Below are 24,559 nucleotides of genomic sequence, written 5' to 3' on the forward strand. Positions count from 1 at the left end.
AGATAGGAGGAAGCATTTCCCCAGTTTCCCCTCCCCCAGTGAATAGACTGCAACTTTGTAGCCATCCACAAGTTGAGGGACAACAGCAGGGGCTGAACTGTGTCAGTCATTTGAGAACACAGCCAAGAACTTGCACAGACAGAGGGTAAAAAACTGAAGGTGCTGCGGTGGAATGGGATTCTGGTAATGGCTCTCCATTACACAATGAGGAGAGGTAAGAAAACTGGCAGCCTCTGTGCGATTCGGCACTGCGTTACTTTAACGGACCATTGCGCAGTCGTGCGACACTGTACCCAAATAAAATGAATGTCCTTTTTTTCCCCACAAATAGAATAGAGATTTCTTTTGGTGGTATTTGATCACCTGTGCAATTTTTTTTTTTTTTTTTTTTTTGTTTTTAATAGTACAAAAAAATTAAAAGCAACAAATTTGAAAAAAAAAAAAAAAATATATATTATATATATATATATATATATATATATATATAAATAAAATAATAATAATAATAATATATATTTATTTTTATAACTTTCTACTATAAAAAAACATCCAATAAAAGAAAAAAAAAAATGTACAAATCAAATTTCTTCATCAATTTAGGCCAAATATTTCTTCTGCTACATATTTTTGGCAAAAAAATCCCATTGAGCGTATATTGTTTGGTATTGCTTCTACAAACTACGGTATAGATTTATGGACTTATTTTTTCATATTTTTTTTTTTACTAGTATTGGCAGCAATCAGCGATTTTTTAGCAGAACTGCAACATTGCGGCGAACAAAATCAGACACTGCCAGTGTCCAGTGCCAGTGACATCAATACAGTGATCATTGCTTAAAAAAAAAAAATGCACTGTCACTGTACTAATGACACTGGCAATCCCTGTCATTAGTACAGTGACAGTGCATTTTTTTTTGTTTAAGCAATGATCACTGTATTGGTGTCACTGGCTTAACATCAGGGGTGATCAAAGGGTTAAATGTGTTCCCTGGGAGTGCTTTCTGTGGGGGGGGGGGGGCTGTGACTGGAGGAAAACAGAGATCAGTGTTCCTGCTTAGTAGAAACACAGGATCTCCATTTTCCTCCCTTACAGAACGGCGATCTGCTTTGTTTACATAGGCAGACAGTCATTCTGCCTCTTCCCTGAACGATCGTCAGGACCCGGTGGCCATTGTGGATGCCAGACCCGTAGATTGGCTACTGCTGTGTCCATTCACAGCAGGAGGGGGGGGGGGGGGTTCGCCAGTGGCGCACACATGCGCCCCAGAACCCTGTACAGGTACGCGATTACACTGCGGCAGGGCAGCCCAGCTGCACGAATGTGCGGTAGGCGGTCTAGAAGCGGTTAAGGGGTGGTGTGGCAGGGGGTGTGTCCTTTGCCTTCATACTTTTGCATAAAGGTGTCCCTCATTCCCATCTCAGACAGTTGGGAGGTGCGGTCATGGGATGTGTGGCGGATGGCGGTATAGGTGTCTGTTAGTGATGGGCCGAACACCCCCCCTGTTCGGTTCGCAACAGAACATCTAGCGAACATGTGAACTCTATTAAAGTCTATGGGACACGAACAAGAAAAAAAAATGTAAAGTCCTCATTTTAAAGGCTTATTAGCAAGTTATTGGCCCAAAAAAAGTGTATGGGGACCCGGGTACTGCCCTGGGGGACATGTATCAATGCAAAAAAAAAATGTAAAATAGTTTTTACAGGAGCAGTGATTTTAATAATGCTTAAAGTGAAACAATAAAAATGAAATGTTTTTAATATCGTGCCTGTAAAGTGGTGCATCTGTACGATGTATGGAGCCTGCTGCAGCAATACTGACATTTCTAAAGTAAAAAATGCCATTTAAACTTGCTCGCAGCTGTAATGTATTGTTAAAAAAACATGGATTGTTAAAAAAACATGGATAAAAAAACATGGGAAAAAAAAAAAAAGAAAAAAAAAAAAAAAGTAGGGCGTAGGTTCCCCCCTCCCAGTTCATACCAATATGGCACCTCATGCCATATTTTCTTTAAATTCTGTCATAGGGTTCCCCTTAACCACAGGGCACTTTCACCCCCTTCTTGCCCAGACCAATCTTCAGCTTTTAACGCTTATTGGTGTCTATGGGAAATCTTGGTCAGCTTGGCATGGCACTGCTCATGAACTATAAAGGGACAGGGACACAAAACTTGGGGAGCACCGAGAGGGGACACAGGATTACAACATATCCATACATTTTAAAAGTGGGGTATGCCTGTTCACTACACTGACTGCACTAAACTGACTGAACTCACTATCCACTAACTACCTGCCTAACCTCTATTATCACACACTATACAAGACTGCTTACACGGCAGCCGTGTATAGTGTGGGGCGTAGACTTAGCCCCTGAGCCACGATTGGCTAAAGGCACCCTGCCTTTGGCCAATCATGGCTCTGACAGGACATTGTGCTGTGATTGGACAAAGCATATCGGTCCGATGCATGCTTTGGCCAAACACAAACAATTAATGCACTGGAATCGCGCAGTGCATTATAGGACGCTTATCAGCGGGCAAAATTGCCGCCAGATGTTCGAGTGGAACTTACACTCGACTTGAACACCAAGCCCATCACTAGTATCTGTATGATCTTGCCTCTAAAACAGGGGTGGGGAACCTTTTTTCTGCCAAGGGCCATTTAAGTATTTATAAAATTATTCGGGGGCCGTACAAAATTATCAACTTAAAAATATGCCTGTTATATTTGGTCAAACATTTAATTAACTCACCCCTAATGTGATGTCTTCAGGAACTGCTTCTCTTTGGTGAGGTGTGTGATGTTAGCTGGTATTGATGATGTTGCTACTCGCAAATGGTTTTCCAGGTTTGCGCGCAGTCAACTCTTTGTGGTGGTAAGTTTTGAAAAGAACTGCTGGTGGGTACTGCTGGCTGGTACTGCTGGTGGGTACTGCTGACTCAGGCTGGTACTGCTGTGGGTACTGCTGACTCAGGCTGGTACTGTGCTGTAGGTACTGCTGTAGGTATTGCTGGCTCAGGCTGGTACTGCTGGCTGGTACTGTGCTGTGGGTACTGCTGGTTGGTACTACTAGCTGGTACTGCTGGCTCAGGCCGGTACTGCTGGCTGGTATTGCTGTGGGTACTGCTGGCTCAGGCTGGTACTGTTGTGAGTACTGTTGGCTCTGGCTGGTACTGCTGGTTCTGGCTGGTACTGCTGGTACGTACTGCCAGTTCTGGCTGGTACTGCTGGTTCTGCTTGGCACTGCTGGTTCTGCAGTGAGTACTGCTGGCTCTGGCTGGTACTGCTGGCCCTGGCTGGTACTGCTGTGTGTGCTGCTGGTGAGAAATGCTGGCTAGCAGCGGCACCACGCTGGAGGAAGAGGTGATATTTCCTGTATTGGTTACAGGAGGAGTGCAGTTGATATCACTTCGCCTGTGACTCACTCAGAATGTAATAACGGAGTAGGAACTATACAGGAAACATCGGCTCCGTTCTGACAGATCAGCTGAGAGACACAGACTCAGCTGCACGGGGGGCCGGACCAAATGACTTTGAGGGCCACATACGGCCCCCGGGCCGTAGGTTCCCCACCCCTGCTCTAAAAGAAGGAAATGAAGGATCGATATATTGATTTCTCTACTGTTCCATGATTGATTCTGGGCAGCTGTGTATTGACATTACCCAGAATCCCGCAGTCTGTGCGACTCAGCCTTTATTGTCCCATTAATTCTTCCTCCTGATAAGGATCATGAAGTCATTATTTGCTCAGTCGCTCCCACTTCCAGATCTGGTTTTTACAGCTGGCGGTGTGCTGGGTCCATTCTCAGTATAGAAGATGTGAGATGGGTCCCGGAGCCCACGCACGGCACGTCAGATCTGGGGGCTCTCAGAGCAAGTACTGCATATCAATTATACAGTATCTCACATGTTTGTAAATATTTTATTGTATCTTTTCATGTGACAAAACTGAAGAAATGACACTTTGCTACAATGTAAAGTAGTGAGAGTACAGCTTGTATAACAGTGTAAATTTGGGTCCAATCTGTAAAAAAAAAAAAAAAAAAAAAAAAAAAAAAAAAAAAAATCGCAGAGGTGATCAAATACCACCAAAAGAAATCTATATTTGTGGGGGGAAAAAAAGACAATTTTATTTGGGTACAGCGTCACACGACCGCACAATTATCAATTAAATTAACAGTGCCGAATCACAAAAAGAGGACCTGGTCATTAAGGGGGCAAATTCTTCCGTTTTTTTTTTTTTCTCACCTGCAAAGTAAATGCATAATGTGCTAGTATGTTAGTGTGTCGTCCCTGCTGGTGGCTGCATCCCTCTTCACCCGTCTTCTCTCGCAGAGACGCAGACTCGCACTGCCACTGAGTGTCAGATCGTCAGAAGAGTGCCACGGCCCGCCTGCGCCCGTCCCTTCCTCCGCCCCCGCCGTCATTTAAGTTTTCCCGCCGGGCCGGCCACCAGGCACCAGTGACAGTGTGGAGTGGAGTCTGTGGAGTACTAGAAGATGGTGGACGAATGGTGGAGTGGACAGAGCAGCAGACTGTGACAGCAGAGGCAGCCGCAGAGCACACAGAAGAGCAGAGGACTGGTGAGTGGGGCTCCGAGCCTCCGACACTCAGCTAACAGAGCAGACTGGAGTAGTAGAGAGATGAGTTAGGGGGCAGAGGACATCAGTGTCCTGCTCCTGTGCCCCCTTCACCTCTCCACAGGCAGTGCCACAGCTTCACTCTGCAGTAATGTCACTGATATGGCTATGGAAAGGTGAAAGGGACTTAGGAGGAGGACACTGATGTGGAGAGCTAATATGAAGGGGGACAGAGGAAGAAACAACTGTGAGGGGGTGAGGAGGGCACTTCCATGTCCACGCAGGCTCTGACCATCTCCTGTATTATGTACACAGTCTCTGACCAGCCCCCTGTACCATGTCCGCAGTCTCTGACCACCCCCCTGTACCAAGTCCGCAGTCTCCGACCATCCCCCTGTACCATGTCCGCAGTCTCCGACCATCCCCCTGTACCATGTCTGCAGTCTCCGACCATCCCCCTGTACCATGTCTGCAGTCTCCGACCATCCCCCTGTACCATGTCCGCAGTCTCCGACCACCCCCTGTACCATGTCCGCAGTCTCTGACCACCTCCCTGTACCATGTCCGCAGTCTCTAACCATCTCTTTTCTTTTATCATGTCTGCAGTCTCTGCAGGGGAGTCTGGAGAGCAGTCAAGAGTGAGAGCACCGCCGGGATGGGCGTCACGGCAGAAGTTAGATGTGTGGGGCCCCGGCCTGCGGAGTGGAGACCAGAGCCGTCTGACTGAGCCCTGCACAATGCACCTGAGGGGAGGTCAGTGACAGCGCCGCCAGACCAGTCTGATGGGGGTCATTGATATAAGGGGGAGAGAATACAATAATGTAAGTGGGCACTGACTTTTGTTTAACTTAAACACATTTCTAATAGCACTATCTACATGTTTATAGTTTAATTATTCATATTTGCACGGTTTAGCACTGAAAACGGCTATTTTATGTACATTTTTGCAGTGCCAGTAAAAAAATTGGTGCCGTCCGTAAATTTTGGCGTTCTGCCAGTAAATTTCACTCCAGGGGGTTGGCAACACTAGGACAGAATTACAGACATAACATACGATGTTACCCATTACAACCCTTTGGCCTGAATGGCGTCCTCTCTACCGCCCCCTCCCCCTCCTCAGTACAGGATTACATTTTTGCAAAAATGATAAGAAAATGAATAAATGATTAGTGGCGACAAGCCGTCTTCTTTATATGCCAGACTAATATACTGACCACCAAACAAGAGACAGTGGAGGTTTCTTGTCATGTGAGCTATAAAGAGCCTCGTGACCCCTCTCAATGATTCCTCTACAGCCCTAACAAACAACCAGAACAGTGTGTAAATCCATATGTGCCCCACCCCAGGCTGTGCCGTCCCAGCATTTCATAGTACATACCACCCTGGTAGAACATCCGCCAGCGCTAAATTATATTCATGCGATCAGAACAGAAAATGAGGACATTAAAATGGAAACAATATTTATTTTCTGTACGTTTTCAATGACTTAATGATTAAAAATTCTAAATTATTAAACAGAAGATTAAGTACAAGTCGGGCTTCCTATTAAAAAATATAATGTGCTGCAAGTTTTAAATATAAATAAATCCGCACTTACAGTTTTCTCTTAGTCCCCTGCAAAGTCCCACAAATCCCTGTTGATCCTGCCAGAGAAGGCCACGTAATGTGGCTTCCTGTGAAGGGGTGACAACGATGCTGCACTGCTCCTGAATTCATAGCAGGGTTGCTCCTCTTGTCCAGGTTGGGTCTGCTTGCACTATGTAAGGAAGGAGACGATGTTGCGGGGGGAGTGGCTATCTGCATTGTCATGGCAGAGTCACAGAACTGTAGCTTTTCAATCAGCACCTGGCCACACCCAGTCATGCCCCCTTTCTGGATTGGCAGCACTGCCTCTGCTGCAGAGACCGGCTTCCACCACTTTGAGATGTGATACCAGGCCCTGTCAGGTGGGGGGACAGCGCCACCAACTCCCGCCACAGGGGAGGGGGGGCGCCACCGACTCCCGCCACAGGGGAGGGGGGGCGCCACAGACTCCCGCCACAGGGGAGGGGGGGCGCCACAGACTCCCGCCACAGGGGAGGGGGGGCGCCACAGACTCCCGCCACAGGGGAGGGGGGGCGCCACAGACTCCCGCCACAGGGGAGGGGGGCGCCACAGACTTCCGCCACAGGGAAGGGGGGCGCCACAGACTTCCGCCACAGGGAAGGGGGGCGCCACCGACTTCCGCCACAGGGGAGGGGGGGTGCCACCGACTTCCGCCACAGGGGAGGGGGGGCGCCACCGACTCCTGCCACAGGGGAGGAGGGCGTCACTGCCATAGGGGAGGAATTGGATTGGTCACAATGGGCAGAAACTCCACTTTTCATTTCTACAAATCCTAAGAAATAATCCTCAGATCACCAACACCAAAATTACGCGGATAGAGATAGCGCACAATTACAGAGATCAATATCACCACCGCCTATTATACCGATAGTGCCCCATTGTATACAAACTGTAATTATGTCATCCTCATCTCTGACCATTATACCATGATTATGTCATCCTCACCCCCCCATTATACCCTGATTATGTCATCCTCATCCCTGACAATTATACCATGATTAGGTCATCCTCATCCCCCCCCCATTATACCCTGATTATGTCATCCTCATCCCTGACAATTATACCATGATTATGTCATCCTCATCCCCCCTCCATTATACCATGATTAGGTCATCCTCATCCCCCCTCCATTATACCCCGATTATGTCATCCTCATCCCCCCTCCATTATAACCTGATTATGTCATCTTCATCACTGGTCATTACAGCATAATTGGGTAATGCATATCTCTGGCAATGACATTTGTAATGGGGGGGGGGGGGTTACCTCCCCTCATTTCCCCTCCATGGAGGACATGGCACACAGTAGGCCATACCCCCTCAGTGTCACCACGTAGAAGGGTAGCGGTGTTATACCCATCACCTAACATACCTGCAGAGAAGGTCGCCATCAGCACTTAGTCGCAGAAGTGTGTGCAAGCGTCTGCATGGAGTGACATTGATTGCAGAGTGCAGGTGAGAGAAAGAAAAAAAAAAAAAGGCGGTGAGGACAAGTTTTTGCTTCTGGCATAAGCAAATGTAGACAAATTTATACACGTCACAATACACAACAGACTCATTATACAGGGGGGGGCGAGACATGCATTCATTACCGTGTTATTTTAATATGTTTTTAGAATAATCGATTATTGGGTTAACAAAAGACATTAAAACACACGCTAGATCAATTTGTTACATGCAGGTCATGTTTAATGCACAACAGTCTTTTTTGTAAATAAATGGAGTTCATCTTGCAGGCTTAAATTTATTATTTTTAGGCTAATAACTATTTATTTAGTTATGTTCTATTATTAAATATTTGTATTATGTATTTCCTAATTCTTTTTTATTATTATTTATATAATATTTATGTAATATTTATTATTATTTCCTTAGTATATCTCATGAGCGACTCTGCCTCTCATTGGCAACTCTCCAATGAGAAATTCGTTACCAATCAAGCTTTTAGCATGGAGTCGCTCCATCACGAGCCGCAGTGCTGATTTCTCCCCAGCGAGTGATTTTTATCTCCATTCCAGACCAGCGAGGAAGGGATTCTATTGGTGTAGGCGGAAGTCTTTTCTATGGGATTGGGAATTCGCCTTTCTGGCATGACCCCCAGAAGAACCGTCTGGGCACCATAAAACATTTTCATTTGTGCACTAAAAATTCTCCTGGATCTGCTTCTGCACACTCAGGAGATTTCCAAAAGGGATAGCGTTAGTTGTTCATAATGGCTTTAAAGATGAACTACATTTATGGATTTTATTGCATAGTTACATTGGTTAGGCTTGGTGTTGCAGCCCTCATTCTTCACCTCGCCCAATCAGAGTACAGTATAGTCCCCTGGCCTGTATATAGAGAATGACCCCCCTTACTGTACAGTATGATCCCCCCTCCTGTATATAGAGAAGGACCCCCATACTGTACAGAATGGTCCCCCTCCTGTATATAGAGAATGATCCCCTTACTGTACAGTATAGTCCCCCCTCATGTATATATAGAGAATGATCCCCATACTGTACAGTATAATCCCCCCCTCCTCCTGTATATAGAGAATTATCCCCATACTGTACAGTATAGTCCCCCCTCCTGTATGTAAAGAATGATCCCCTTAATGTACAGTATAGCCCCCCCCCCCCCTCCTGTATGTAGAGAATGATCCACTTACTGTACAGGTTAGTCCTCCAGCTTGTATAAAGAGCATGATCCCCATACTGTACAGTATAATAGTTTCCCCTCCTGTATGTAGAGAATGATCCCCATACTGTACGGTATAGCCCCCCCATCCTGTATATAGAGAATGATCCCATTAATGTATGGTATAGTTCCCCCTCATGTATATATAATGATCCCCATACTGTACGGTATAGTCCCCCCTCCTGTATATAGAGAATGATCCCCATACTGTACGGTATAGTCCCCCCTCCTGTATATAGAGAATAATCCCCATAATGTACAGTATAGTCCCCCTTCTGTATATATAGAGAATAATTCCCATACTGTGCGGTATAGTCCCCCCTCCTGTATATAGAGAATGATCCCCATACTGTACAGTATAGTCCCCAAGTCTATGTTGAGAATGATCCCCATACAGTACGGTATAGTCCCCCCTCCTGTATATAGAGAATGACCCCCATACTGTACAGTATAGTCCCCCCTCCTGTATATAGCGAATGACCCCCATACTGTACAGTATAGTCCCCCCTCCTGTATAGAGAGAATGACCCCCATACTGTACGGTATAGTCCCCCCTCCTGTATATAGAGAATGACCCCCATAATGTACAGTATAGTCCCCCCTCCTGTATAGAGAGAATGACCCCCATACTGTACAGTATAGTCCCCCGGTCTGTATATAGAGAATGATCCCCTTACTGTACAGTATAGTCCCCCCTCATGTATATATAGAGAATGACCCCCATACTGTATGGCATAGTCCCCCCTCCTGTATGTAGAGAATGATCCCCATACTGTACAGTATAGTCCTCCCTTCTGTTTATATAGAGAATGACCCCCCATACTGTATGGCATAGTCCCCCCTCCTGTATGTAGAGAATGATCCCCATACTGTACAGTATAATCCTCCCTCCTGTTTATATAGAGAATGACCCCCATACTGTACAGTATAGTCCCCCTTCCTGTATATATAGAGAATGACCCCCATACTGTACGGTATAGTCCCCCAGTCTGTATATAGGGAATAATCCCCATACTGTACGGTATAGTCCCCCGGTCTGTATATATAGGGAATAATCCCCATACTGTACGGTATAGTCCCCCCTCCTGTATATAGAGAATGATCCCCATACTGTACGGTATAGTCCCCCCTCCTGTATATAGAGAATGATCCCCATACTGTACAGTATAGTCCCCCCTCCTGTATAGAGAGAATGACCCCCATACTGTACGATATAGTCCCCCCTCCTGTATATAGAGAATGATCCCCATACTGTATGGTATAGTCCCCCCTCCTGTATATAGAGAATGATCCCCATACTGTACAGTATAGTCCCCCCTCCTGTATAGAGAGAATGACCCCCATACTGTACAGTATAGTCCCCCCTCCTGTATATAGAGAATGATCCCCATACTATACGGTATAGTCCCCCCTCCTGTATATAGAGAATGCCCCCCTACTGTATGGTATAGTCCCCCCCTCCTGTATGTAGAGAATGATCCCCATACTGTACAGTATAGTCCCCCCTCCTGTATAGAGAGAATGATCCCCATACTGTACGGTATAGTCCCCCCTCCTGTATATAGAGAATGACCCCCATACTGTACGGTATAGTCCCCCCTCCTGTATATAGAGAATGACCCCCATACTGTACGGTATAGTCCCCCCTCCTGTATATAGAGAATGATCCCCATACTGTACGGTATAGTCCCCCCTCCTGTATATAGAGAATGATCCCCATACTGTACGGTATAGTCCCCCCTCCTGTATATAGAGAATGATCCCCATACTGTACGGTATAGCCCCCCCATCCTGTATATAGAGAATGATCCCATTAATGTATGGTATAGTTCCCCCTCATGTATATATAATGATCCCCATACTGTACGGTATAGTCCCCCCTCCTGTATATAGAGAATGATCCCCATACTGTACGGTATAGTCCCCCCTCCTGTATATAGAGAATAATCCCCATAATGTACAGTATAGTCCCCCTTCTGTATATATAGAGAATAATTCCCATACTGTGCGGTATAGTCCCCCCTCCTGTATATAGAGAATGATCCCCATACTGTACAGTATAGTCCCCAAGTCTATGTTGAGAATGATCCCCATACAGTACGGTATAGTCCCCCCTCCTGTATATAGAGAATGACCCCCATACTGTACAGTATAGTCCCCCCTCCTGTATATAGCGAATGACCCCCATACTGTACAGTATAGTCCCCCCTCCTGTATAGAGAGAATGACCCCCATACTGTACGGTATAGTCCCCCCTCCTGTATATAGAGAATGACCCCCATAATGTACAGTATAGTCCCCCCTCCTGTATAGAGAGAATGACCCCCATACTGTACAGTATAGTCCCCCGGTCTGTATATAGAGAATGATCCCCTTACTGTACAGTATAGTCCCCCCTCATGTATATATAGAGAATGACCCCCATACTGTATGGCATAGTCCCCCCTCCTGTATGTAGAGAATGATCCCCATACTGTACAGTATAGTCCTCCCTTCTGTTTATATAGAGAATGACCCCCCATACTGTATGGCATAGTCCCCCCTCCTGTATGTAGAGAATGATCCCCATACTGTACAGTATAATCCTCCCTCCTGTTTATATAGAGAATGACCCCCATACTGTACAGTATAGTCCCCCTTCCTGTATATATAGAGAATGACCCCCATACTGTACGGTATAGTCCCCCAGTCTGTATATAGGGAATAATCCCCATACTGTACGGTATAGTCCCCCGGTCTGTATATATAGGGAATAATCCCCATACTGTACGGTATAGTCCCCCCTCCTGTATATAGAGAATGATCCCCATACTGTACGGTATAGTCCCCCCTCCTGTATATAGAGAATGATCCCCATACTGTACAGTATAGTCCCCCCTCCTGTATAGAGAGAATGACCCCCATACTGTACGATATAGTCCCCCCTCCTGTATATAGAGAATGATCCCCATACTGTATGGTATAGTCCCCCCTCCTGTATATAGAGAATGATCCCCATACTGTACAGTATAGTCCCCCCTCCTGTATAGAGAGAATGACCCCCATACTGTACAGTATAGTCCCCCCTCCTGTATATAGAGAATGATCCCCATACTATACGGTATAGTCCCCCCTCCTGTATATAGAGAATGCCCCCCTACTGTATGGTATAGTCCCCCCCTCCTGTATGTAGAGAATGATCCCCATACTGTACAGTATAGTCCCCCCTCCTGTATAGAGAGAATGATCCCCATACTGTACGGTATAGTCCCCCCTCCTGTATATAGAGAATGACCCCCATACTGTACGGTATAGTCCCCCCTCCTGTATATAGAGAATGACCCCCATACTGTACGGTATAGTCCCCCCTCCTGTATATAGAGAATGATCCCCATACTGTACGGTATAGTCCCCCCTCCTGTATATAGAGAATGATCCCCATACTGTACGGTATAGTCCCCCGGTCTGTATAGATCTGTCACACCGCCTGTCTCTCTCACCGCAGGATATTTGGGTCCTTTCAGTTGTGTGCAGCAGGAGAGGAAGGTCTGGGAACGTATTCTGCAGCTTATCTCTCCTCTGCAGGATGGGTCGGAGCTCCCATCATCTTGTGCAATACTTCTAGACGTGGGTCATGTGACTACAAGGGGGACACGGCGGCTGCTGCCGACATATATAATAAGGATAGACCCATCAGGTGGCGTTCCGCCCAATCAGAAGGGTCTGAGCAGAGGCCGGTCTACTGAAAAGCCTGGCTGTTGATGAAGGAGCTCCATACATGTCTGGGGGCATAGGACTGTCTCTCAGGTAGGTGCCAGCACCCGTCATTATTATACAAACTACAAAAATATTACAGAAATCTGCAGAAATTCATTTGTTTCAGAATTTCCAGCAGTTGAACAGGAACTGAAAGGTGATCTCACTTCTCTTCCTGTTCTGGTGACAACTGTAAAAGTTTCATTTCTGAGACCCCAGGACCAGTGAGGGTGAATCTACCCAGCAATACAAAACCTGACAGGGGGTCTAATCCCTCACCGTTTGAAGTAGAAGTTACAAAAAGAGTGTAGGGCAGGGGTGGGGAACCTATGGCCCGGGGGCCGTATGTGGCCCTCAAAGTCATTTGGTCCGGCCCCCTGTGCAGCTGAGTCTGTGTCTCTCAGCTCATCGGTCAGAACGGAGCCGATGTTTCCTGTATAGTTCTGGCTCCAGTCTGACAGTCTGAGTGAGTCACAGGCAGAGTGATATCAAATGCACTCCTCCTGTAACCAATACAGGAAACATCGCCTCTTCCTCCAGTGCGGTGCCGCTGCTAGCCAGCATTTCCCACCAGCAGCACACACAGCAGTACCAGCCAGAGCCAGCAGTACCAGCCAGGGCCAGCAGTACTCACAGCAGTACCAGCCAGAGCCAGCAGTACCAGCCAGAGCCAGCAGTACTCACAGCAGTACCAGCCAGAGCCAGCAGTACCAGCCAGAGCCAGCAGTACTCACAGCAGTACCAGCCAGAACTGGCAGTACGTACCAGCAGTACCAGGCAGAGCCAGCAGTACCAGCCAGAACCAGTAGAGAAATCAATATATGGATCCTTTATTTCCTTCTTTTAGAGCAGGGGTGGGGAACCTACGCCCCGGGGGACCGTATGTGGCCCTCAAAGTCATTTGGTCCGGCCCCCCGTGTAGCTGAGTCTGTGTCTCTCAGCTGATCTGTCAGAACGGAGCCAATGTTTCCTGTATAGTTCTGGCTCCGTTCTGACAGTCTGAGTGAGTCACAGGCAGAGGGATATCAAATGCACTCCTCCTGTAACCAATACAGGAAACATCGCCTCTTCCTCCAGCGTGGAACCGCTGCTAGCCAGCATTTCCCACCGGCAGCAAACACAGCAGTACCAGCCAGAGCCAGCAGTACCAGCCAGGGCCAGCAGTACCAGCCAGGGCCAGCAGTACCAGCCAGGGCCAGCAGTACCAGCCAGAGCCAGCAGTACCAGCCAGAGCCAGCAGTACCAGCCAGAGCCAGCAGTACTCACTGCAGTACCAGCCAGAACCAGCAGTACTCACTGCAGTACCAGGCAGAGCCAGCAGTACCCACAACAGTACCAGCCTGAGCCAGCAGTACAAGCCAGAACCAGCAGTACTCACAGTAGTACCAGGCAGAGCCAGCAGTACCAGCCAGAGCCAACAGTACTCACAGCAGTACCAGCCAGAACCAGCAGTACTCACAACAGTACAAGCCTGAGCCAGCAGTACCCACAGCAATACCAACCAGCAGTACCCACAGCAGTACCAGCCAGCAGTACCAGCCTGAGCCAGCAGTACCCACAGCAGTACCAGCCAGCAGTACTAGCCAGTAGTACCAGCCTGAGCCAGCAGTACCCACAGCACAGTACCAGCCAGCAGTACCAGCCTGAGCCAGCAATACCTACAGCAGTACCAGCCAGCAGTACCTACAGCACAGTACCAGCCTGAGTCAGCAGTACCCACAGCAGTACCCGCCAGCTGTACCCACCAGCAGTTCTTTTCAAAACTTACCACCACAAAGAGTCGACTGCGATCCAGAGTGACCGACGCAAACCTGGAAAACCATTTGCGAGTAGCATTATCATCAATACCAGCTAACATCACACACCTCACCAAAGAGAAGCAGTTCCAGCCATCACATTAGGGGTGAGTTAATTAAATGTTTTACTAAATATAACAGGCATATTTTTAAGTTGATAATTTTGTACAGCCCCCGAATAATTTTATAAATACTCAAATTGCCCTTGGCAGAAAAAAGGTTCCCCACCCCTGGTGTAGGGCAAGCTCCACTTTTAACACTTAATATATTCAGCCTCAATTCATTTTTTTACAGAATTGACACATTGTATTGTAGAATTGTAACATTATCCTTAAGAGCCGGTTCACACTACCACGACTCAAAGTTGCCCGTGCAGCACGACTTCATCGTGGCTTGCAAACCACTTCTCATAATAAAAGTCAATGCAAGCCGCTCCGACTTCGCCCAAAAATAGTGCAGGAAACTTTTTTGGGGCGACTTGAGTCGCTCTGATTAGAATGGTTCCATTGCACAGCATGAAGCGCTACTTGTCAGGCGACCCAGTCACCTGACAAGTCGGAGTAGTGTGAACTGGCTCTAAGGCTCCGTTCACATATAGGCGTTTCAGGTCGCAGGCAGAACTGCCGCAATTCTGCCCGCAATTCAGAAGCACTGCAAGTCTCGGGACGCCCGAGCGATTCCCAAGACTTGCAATAGCACCGCAAACACGGTGCGATTTTGCCGCCCGACGAATCGTAGTAAAATCGCGCAAATAGAATCGGAGGACGCCTAGAACTTCCTTTGAGCGTCAGGCGTCCCACAATTCTGTTTGCGCTGCGTTTGGCGTGCCATGGCAAGTCACAGGAATCGCTCGGGCGTCCCGCGACTTGCAATGGTTCAGAATCGCGGGAATTCTCCCCGTGATCCTAAATGCCTATATGTGAACGGAGCCTCATTGTCATTTCAGTTATTAATCATGGGGATTAACAAGTATAAAATACAGGAGGTGTAACTAGAACCTACAGAGGCCAAGTGCAGGAAACCATGAAGGGCTCTCCTGAGCCTTGGCCCGGAGGCCCTTATCTCTGAGCCCAGTGGCAGAGCGCCAAGGCCCAGTCACAGGTGCGACCCTGGTAGTTCCTCCACTGGTGTCAATCTTTTTTTAATATATATATTTAACCACTTTAAGACCAGAAGGATTTGCCCCCTTAATGACTAGGCCCCTTTTTTAACTTGGCACTACATGAATTTAACTGACAATTGCGCAGTTGTGCAACGCTGTACCTAAACAAAATGTATGTCCTTTTTCCCCCCACAAACAGAGCTTTCTTTTGGTGGTATTTGATCACCTGTGCGATTTTTATTTTTTTGCGCTATAAACAAAAAAGCCAGACAATTCTAAAAAATAAAAACAATATTTTTCACATTCTGCTATAGGACATTCCCCAAAAAAAAAAAAATAGTTTAAAAATCAAAATTTTTTAACATTATAGGCCAATTTGTTTTCTGTTACATATTTTTGGTAACAAAAAAAAAAAAAAAAAAAAAAAAAAAAAAAAAAAAAATCGCAATTAGCGTACAGTATTTCGATTGTTTTGCGCAAAAGTTATTGCGTTTACTAACCACGGGAAAGATTTATGTCATTTTTATCATTTTTTTTTTTAAACTAGTAATGGTGGCGATCTGCGATTTTTTGCTGGACTGTGACATTGCGGCGGACAGATCGGACCCCTAACTGACATTTTTGACACTTTTGGGGGGACCAGTGACATTACTACAGTAATCAGTGCTAAAAAATATGCACAGTTACTGTAATAATGACACTGGCAGGGAAGGGGTTAACAGTGTGGGTAATCAAGGGGTTAAATGTGTACCTAGGGGCGTGGCTTGTGAAATGATCATAGAGACCTGTATTCCTATATAGAAGGATCACAGGTGCTCTGTGATCATCCCAGGGAGAAGAACGGTCAGCTGTGTTTACAACAGTCAACCGTTCTTCTCTCTCAGTGGGGAGCGATCACTGGTGTCAGGCAGCAATCGGAGCCGCCTGCCCCGTGCATCAGCTTCCCCGATGACGAGCAGGGGTGGGAGCGCACCGCCGGCGGCGCGCGCTTGCCCCCTACCTCCCTGTGCGCGTCCAATGTATACCTACGTCAGTTCGCGCAGGAGCGGCTGCCTGCTGCAGTACAATTGCAGCGGGTGGTGTAAACTGGTTAATGTGAGATCTGGGGTCAAAAAACCTCACACATCTCACATCTACAATAAAAAGAAAAAAAATAATTTTGTTCATCATGAAGAAAAAAAAAAAAAAAAAAGGGCCCTTTAGGGCTGTTTGGTGGAAGTAATGTATGGCGTCGCTCCGGTCCTCCAAGGCCATAGAGTGGAGTGGTGGCCAGCTTGCCCTCACTCGACTTCCTGCCTAGGAGGAGAAAAGGATCGGATCAATCTCCCCGCTACCGACGGCTCCGGTAAGCGGGGAAAACGACCAGGAGGTGGGCACCTCTCCTGTCACCCATAAAAGTGATCCTGCCGCTGGGACCACTTTTATGCCAAAGCGGACGGCTCCCCCTTAAAAAAAAAAAAATATAGGAGTTATGGCAGCTATCTGCTGCCATAACCCCGGTATTGAACGTATCAAAATAGATGGTGGGCGATCTGTAACTGGTTAATTGGTAATATATTGTGATTGTGTGCAATAAAATGAACTTGAATGTATTTTTTACTGAACATTTGCGCTATTATCGCATGACATAAAAAACTGGGACTAACACCATTTTATTTTTCAGGATCTCGGCTTCCAAATACAGATCATGTTTGGCTGAGTTTAATCCTCAGGCCTATAATTATTACTTTAACGTGTTAAAAAACAAAAAAAAAACCCCATAAAAACACAAACCGTACTGGCAGTGAAAGGGTTTCGGGACAATATATCAGCATGCATTGTCCACAATAGGACAACCCATGAATTCCCATTCAAAGAAAACAAACAGGAAACCCCCGGGACGTCAATGGCAGTCCTCCAATGTTGAATAGTAGAGTCACATGACCAAATACAAAGCCAACGTCCCACATGAGGATCCTGGAATGAGACGTTCTAATGTGGAGGAACAGTGAGAGTTCATACACACTCCAAGTACTTCCAACCTCCTCCTGAATAATGTATATAGATCAGTGCCGGGACAAGGTCAACCAGTGCCAAGGGGGAAAATGCCAAATTGCCCCCCCCCCCTTAGTCGGTTAGAGTCGGGGCACCCCCATCTCTGCAATATACCACTGCGCCCAGGGCAGCCGTCCCTCCGGCACACCTTGTCACGGCCCTGATATAGATGACCAATGTACAGTATATAGTAGGGATAGACCGATATATTGGTGGCCGTTATGCACTTTCCCCCCATATATCGGTATCGGCCCCGGAACTGGCCGATATTGCTGATATTTTTGTGACGTCATTCTGCCTTCTTAGGCTCCATGTACACGGGACGTTGTTAAAAGTCCCTTTGAATGCTGGAATTTTTAGGACGTTTGAAACGTCCGTTCGGTCGCGTTTGTACCCGCGTTTAGCGGGCGTTTAGAACCGTTCCTAGAGGTCAATAAAACGATTCCCCTTTAAAATGGAAAAACGCGAACGGCAAACGCGGGTCATCGCGTTCGGACGCGTTTTTGCGTTTGAAACGCCGGGAAACACACGTTCAAACGCAAATAATTGCGTTCTAAAAACAGTCCCTGAACGCAAACGACCGCAAACGACCTGGTGTACATGGACAGATAAGATAACATGGAGCTGCGTTCAGGGGCTTCTAAAAAAAAACGCCCAACTGCTCCTAAACGGCCATTTCCAGCATCCCGTGTACATGGAGCCTTAGGCTGCCTTCCTTGCCTTGGACAGCCTCGTCTGGAGTCAGGACTAGTCTCATGGGAGTGTATCACAGCCATACACCCAATCACAGCAACCCGGTGCCAGCCAGCCACCCATATCCACAGGCCCTGTACCGGTGTAACGTTAGAATTACCTAACCCGTGAGAATTACCTACCCCTCGTCACTTCCGGCAGAAACAGCTGAGCAGCGCAGCAGTGCGCATGCTCAGAGCCCCGGATACCTAAAGGAAGAACAGAGGAGCTTACTAGAGCGCATGCGCACTAGTATGAAGAGATCACGTTGTACCGTGAAAAAAACCTACCGACTTGGCGCTTACATAAAACAGCTGTGCAGAAATAGGAGTCATCTCCGCTCCTGTCCCGGTCACTTCCCTGCTCTCGGCAAGTAAATATAAAAAAGCGGCTGGCGGCTCCGTGATTTATGTTTTCATACAGCTGCCGCCGCTTTTATATTTACTATCCGAGAGCAGGGAAGTGACCGGGACAGGAGCGGAGATGACTCGTATTTCAGCACAGCTGTTTTAATGTACCCGCTGCATTACATACAGTGCCGAGTACCGGAAGTGACGAGGGGTAGGTTTTTCTCACGGGTAGGTAATTCTCACGGAACACCGGCCAGCGACCCATATCCACAGGCCCTGTACCGGCCAGCCACATCCACAGGCCCTGTACCAGCCAGCCACTCACATCCACAGGCCCTGTACCGGCCAGCGACATCCACAGGCCCTGTACCAGCCAGCCACCCATATCCACAGGCCCTGTACCAGCCAGCCACATCCACAGGCCCTGTACCAGCCAGCCACATCCACAGGCCCTGTACCAGCCAGCCAGCCACATCCACAGGCCCTGTACCAGCCAGCCACCCACATCCACAGGCCCTGTACCGGCCAGCCACATCCACAGGCCCTGTACCAGCCAGCCACATCCACAGGCCCTGTACCAGCCAGCCACCCACATCCACAGGCCCTGTACCGGCCAGCCACATCCACAGGCCCTGTACCAGCCAGCCACTCACATCCACAGGCCCTGTACCAGCCAGCGACATCCACAGGCCCTGTACCAGCCAGCCACTCACATCCACAGGCCCTGTACCAGCCAGCGACATCCACAGGCCCTGTACCGGCCAGCGACATCCACAGGCCCTGTACCAGCCAGCCACATCCACAGGCCCTGTACCGGCCAGCGACATCCACAGGCCCTGTACCAGCCAGCCACTCACATCCACAGGCCCTGTACCAGCCAGCGACATCCACAGGCCCTGTACCGGCCAGCGACATCCACAGGCCCTGTACCAGCCAGCCACATCCACAGGCCCTGTACCGGCCAGCGACATCCACAGGCCCTGTACCAGCCAGCCACCCATATCCACAGGCCCTGTACCAGCCAGCCACATCCACAGGCCCTGTACCAGCCAGCCAGCCACATCCACAGGCCCTGTACCAGCCAGCCAGCCACATCCACAGGCCCTGTACCAGCCAGCCACCCACATCCACAGGCCCTGTACCAGCCACCCACATCCACAGGCCCTGTACCAGCCAGCCACCCACATCCACAGGCCCTGTACCAGCCAGCCAGCCACCCACATCCACAGGCCCTGGACCGGCCAGCCACCCACATCCACAGGCCCTGTACCAGCCAGCCACCCACATCCACAGGCCGTGTACCAGCCAGCCACCCACATCCACAGGCCGTGTACCAGCCAGCGACCCACATCCACAAGTCCTGTACCAGCCACCCACATCCACAGGCCCTGTACCAGCCAGCCAGCCACAGGCCCTGTACCAGCAGACCGCTGTTCTGTCAGTAATGAACACAGGGATCCACCTATTTAGGATCCCAGGTCTCTGTATTCATTCCAGAAGCCCGTTCCCCCGCACAATTAGAAAGCACCCCCTAGGAACACATTTAACCCTTTGATCACCCCTGGGTTAGCCCCTTCCATGCCAGTGTCATTATTACAGTAACAGTGCATATTTTTAGCACTGATTACTGTAGTAATGTCACTGGTAACCCCAAAAGTGTCAAAAATGTCATTTAGGTGTCCAATCTGTCCGCCGCAATGTCGCAGTCCCGTTAAAAATCGCAGATCACCGCCATTACTAATAAGAAAAATAAATAAATAGAAAATGTGTGTGATTAGGGGCTCTGATTGGGGGGGGGGGGCAGCTTGGGTATTAGGGTAACTGTGGTGGCGAGGAGACTCTAAAGCAGGGGTATTGAATTAAAATTTACAAAGGTCCAGTCAATAAAATATTCTTCCAGCAGAGGTCCAAATTACATGTTTGTGCGATGGCCACCCTGTATCCTCGCAACCAATCACTTGCTTGTTATCTTGGATAGCCCCCGTCCTCTGTCTATAGCTGTCCTTCCTCCAGCTGTTGGCTCTGTGAGACTGGCAGTGGTAATGGCTGTGGGCAGAACAACTCTAAAGGGTGGGACCGCAGGGGTCCGGATGAGACATTAACTGGGTCCGGATCCGGACCCCGGTCCGCCATTTAGTGATACCTGCTCTAAAGTGATGGGAGGATCTCATATATATGAAGGACTCTCTTGGGATTGGGGGACCTCTGATGTAATGGGGGAAGAGGATCTCTGATGCGAAAAAGGGGGGGGGGGGTGGAAGAGGAACCTCTGGCATAAAGGGGAACCCTCTATGTGATGGGGTGGGGACTCTGGCATAAAGGGGGCACCTCTGATGTAAAAGGGAGGGGAATAACCTATGTGGGGTGGGGACCCTGGAATAAAGGGGCGGGGACTCTGATGCTAAAAGGGAGGGGGGACCTCTATGTGATGGGGTGGGGACTCTGGAATAAAGGGGGTGTGACTCTGGAATAAAGGGGGCGTGACTCTGGAATAAAGGGGGCGTGACTCTGGAATAAAGGGGTGGGGACTTCTGGTGGGATAGGGGGACCTCAGATGTGACTGGGGACTAACAAGGGGGGGGGGGACTTCTGATAGGATGGGGGGACCTTCGATATGAAGTAAATTTCACCAAGGGGGTTGTGTGTCCCAGGCTCAGGTTTGCCTCTGATTAATATTTATATTTATATAAATAAGATTAAGATAAGGTGGAAAAAAAAAAAAAAAAAGACGCAGGGCTCCTTTAAGGGAGAATCATGGAGGCAGCCATTGCTGAACCCTCCCTTTGAGAATGCTATTTGCCTGGCTGTCATGCTGAGGCTTTGGCTTGATGCGCTCTGAGTTGCTGACCCAGAACCAGGATAGGAGATCAGCAATCCTGACAACGGCAGCCTCAGGGCTTCCCTTGTGAGAGAAATATGGAGTCTACTGTTGCTGAAAATGTCAGTTGCCTGGCTGTCACTCTGATCCTATGGATTCATTACTGCCTGAGTCACTTGCAACTGATGTCTCACTCCACTCGCTGCACGTTTTGTTCAGTTACCCCTCTGACTGTACTGAGTACAATGGGAAGGATACCTCTCACTTCCCTAGGCAAGGATTAAACTTTGAAACCTTCTGATTGGCCGGTTGCCTGGTTATACAACTGGAGGATCTCTGGCAGCTGAACCACAAGTCCCAGCCACAACTGCAATGTCAGAGATAATACAGGACTGCAGAGGAAGCCATGTCTGCACATGTGTCACCCACATAGGGATGTGGTTACATGACTGTCACGCTACAGCCCTGCCAATGTACAGAGCGACCAGTGTGACACTCAGGATCTACGGTGTACTGGGGATCTATGTCTGTATTACCATCACCTCAATTGTACCCCAATACCCCCATTTATCCCTCTATTGGATCTCAATCACCCCTCTGTCCAAATATATACCCCCCCTCCCTCTATTATACCCAGGACCCCCTCTGTCCCTCCATTGTAACCCCCCCCCCCCAACTGTCCCTGTATTGTACCGCAGTCTTTACACTTTCCGTCCATTGTACCCCAATCCCCCCTGTCCCTCCATTGTACCCCAGACTCCACCCCCCCACTGTTCCTCCATTGTACCCCAATCCCTCCATTGTACCCCAGACTCCACCCCCCCCACTGTTCCTCCATTGTACCCCAATCCCTCCCTGTCCCTCCATTGTACCCCAGACTCCACCCCCCCACTGTTCCTCCATTGTACCCCAATCCCTCCCTGTCCCTCCATTGTACCCCAGACTCCACCCCCCCACTGTTCCTCCATTGTACCCCAATCCCTCCCTGTCCCTCCATTGTACCCCAGACTCCACCCCCCCCCCCCACTGTTCCTCCATTGTACCCCAATCCCTCCCCTGTCCCTCTATTGTACCCCAATCCCCCCTTCCCTCAGTTGTACGCCAGACTCCTCCTCTATCTCTCCATTGTACCTCAATCCTATTTCATTCCCTCTATTACACCTTAGACCCCCCTGTGCCCCTCCATTGAATTTCAATCCCCCTCCGTCCTTCTATAATACCCAAGACCCCCCAGTGTTTCTCTTGTACCCCAATCTCCTCTGTCCCTCTATTGTACCCCAGACCCCTCCATTGTACCCCAACCCCTCCTCTGTGCCTCCATTGTACCTGAGACCCCCCCCCCCCACTCTCTCTCCATTGTGCCCCAATCCCTCCTCTGCCCCTCCATTGTACCCCAATCCCCCCATCCCTCTATTATATCACAATCCCCCCTCTTTCCCAACATTGTACCCAACACCAACCCCCCCGTGCCCCTCCATTGTACCCCAATCCCCCCACTTTCCATCAGTTGTACCCCAGACCCCTCCTATATCTCTCTATTGTACCTCAATTCCATTTCATTCCTTCCATTATACCCCAGACCCCCTGTGCCCCATCCATTGAACCCAAATCCCCCCTCTGTCCTTCTAGAATACCCAAGACCCCCAATGTTTCTCTTTTGTACCCCAATCTCCTCTATCCCTCCATTGTACCCCAATCCCAGTTCTTTCCCTTTATTATACCTCGGACCCAGTTCTTTCCCCTCTATTGTACCCCAGGCCCCCCCTGACCCTCTATTGTACCCCAGGCCGCCCCTTAACCCTCTATTGCAGTGGTCCTCAACTCCGGTCCTCAGGGCCCACTAACAGGCCAGATTTTAAATATTACCTTGGGGAGATGCAGACTAGAGTACTGCAATCACTGAGCAGCAAATGATATCACCAGGAATGTATTTCAGTTATCTTGCAAACCTGGCCTGTTAGTGGGCCCTGAGGACCAGGGTTGAGGACCACTGCTCTATTGTACCCCAGACCGCCCCTGACCCTCCATTTTACCCCAGGCCCCCCTGCCCCTTCTATAAAAACCAAGACCCCCAATGTTTCTCTTTTGTACCCCAATCTCCTCTATCCCTCCATTGTACCCCAATCCCAGTTCTTTCCCTCTATTATACCCCAGGCCCCTCTCTATTGTACCCCAGGCCCCCCTGCCCCTCTATTGTACCCCAGGCCGCCCCTACCCCTTTATTATTCACTTTTTTTCAGAAAATGATAGAGGGGTTACTTCTGCCCAACATTTTTGGCTTCAAAATGAGTCCCTCTCATTGATCTCTGGAAGTTGTACTCAGCATGCAGGCCATCATATCTGGATTTCCTCCAGGCACACAGGGCTCTGCTGAGAGCTGGAGAGGAGTGAGGGGTGTCATGTCTGACCTCAGAATGGACTGAATGCAGCCAGTTAGTTCTGACCTGCCGGTATTGGTGTGAACAATGTGCAGGCTGGATGAATCCTGGTATCCGTCAGATACATGAAGGGGGGGGATGGGGCCCTCCATTTACAGTGTAAAGCATAAAAACAACTCTAGGCTGTCAGCTCACATTTCTGACATTCCACAGAGAGAAATCACCACAAATACCAAAACCATCCCAGCAATCACTGCGCCAACCGCACAGAACACATTACATAAGAGGAGATCCCTGAACAATCAGCCTGGAATATTGCCGAGTATTCTGCTGTAATAAATTCCCAAGACCTGACCTTGTTCTGTATGTATGGACTCAGAATAAGAACAGATACCGAGAATTACACCCAGCATAGGACAAGAGGTACTGAAACACTGATTTGCAATTGGATTGAGGTAGCAGTGATCCCTAGCAGTCTAATGTATCATGCCCGCAGTCTCTGACCGTCTCTTGTACCATGCCTGCAGTCTCTGACCGTCTCTTGTAACATGCCTGCAGTCTCTGATCATCTCTTGTACCATGCCCGCAGTCTCTGACCGTCTCTTGTACCATGCCCGCAGTCTCTGACCGTCTCTTGTACCATGCCCACAGTCTCTGACCGTCTCTTGTACCATGCCCGCAGTCTCTGACCATCTCTTGTACCATGCCTGCAGTCTCTGACCGTCTCTTGTACCATGCCCGCAGTCTCTGACCG

The 24,559-nt window shown here is 48.6% G+C and overlaps 1 protein-coding gene across 2 annotated transcripts in view; it reads right to left on the bottom strand.

Annotated features, from left to right (window-relative positions):
* CAPN11 (calpain 11) overlaps positions 1-24,559 on the bottom strand; it is a 114,508-nt gene that overhangs the window by 85,062 nt on the left and 4,887 nt on the right. The window contains exon 1 of one of the 2 annotated variants that reach the window (XM_082251649.1): positions 7,554-7,591. The exons of the other annotated variant lie outside the window; for it this stretch is intronic. Coding sequence (XP_082107775.1) covers positions 7,554-7,572 — 19 coding nt within the window. The 5' untranslated portion in view covers positions 7,573-7,591. Of the gene's footprint in view, positions 1-7,553; positions 7,592-24,559 lie in introns of those variants that run through there. 2 annotated transcript variants of the gene reach the window in all.

Source organism: Pelophylax lessonae, assembly GCF_965119305.1.
Source record: "Pelophylax lessonae genome assembly, chromosome: 3".
Lineage (NCBI taxonomy): Eukaryota > Metazoa > Chordata > Amphibia > Anura > Ranidae > Pelophylax > Pelophylax lessonae.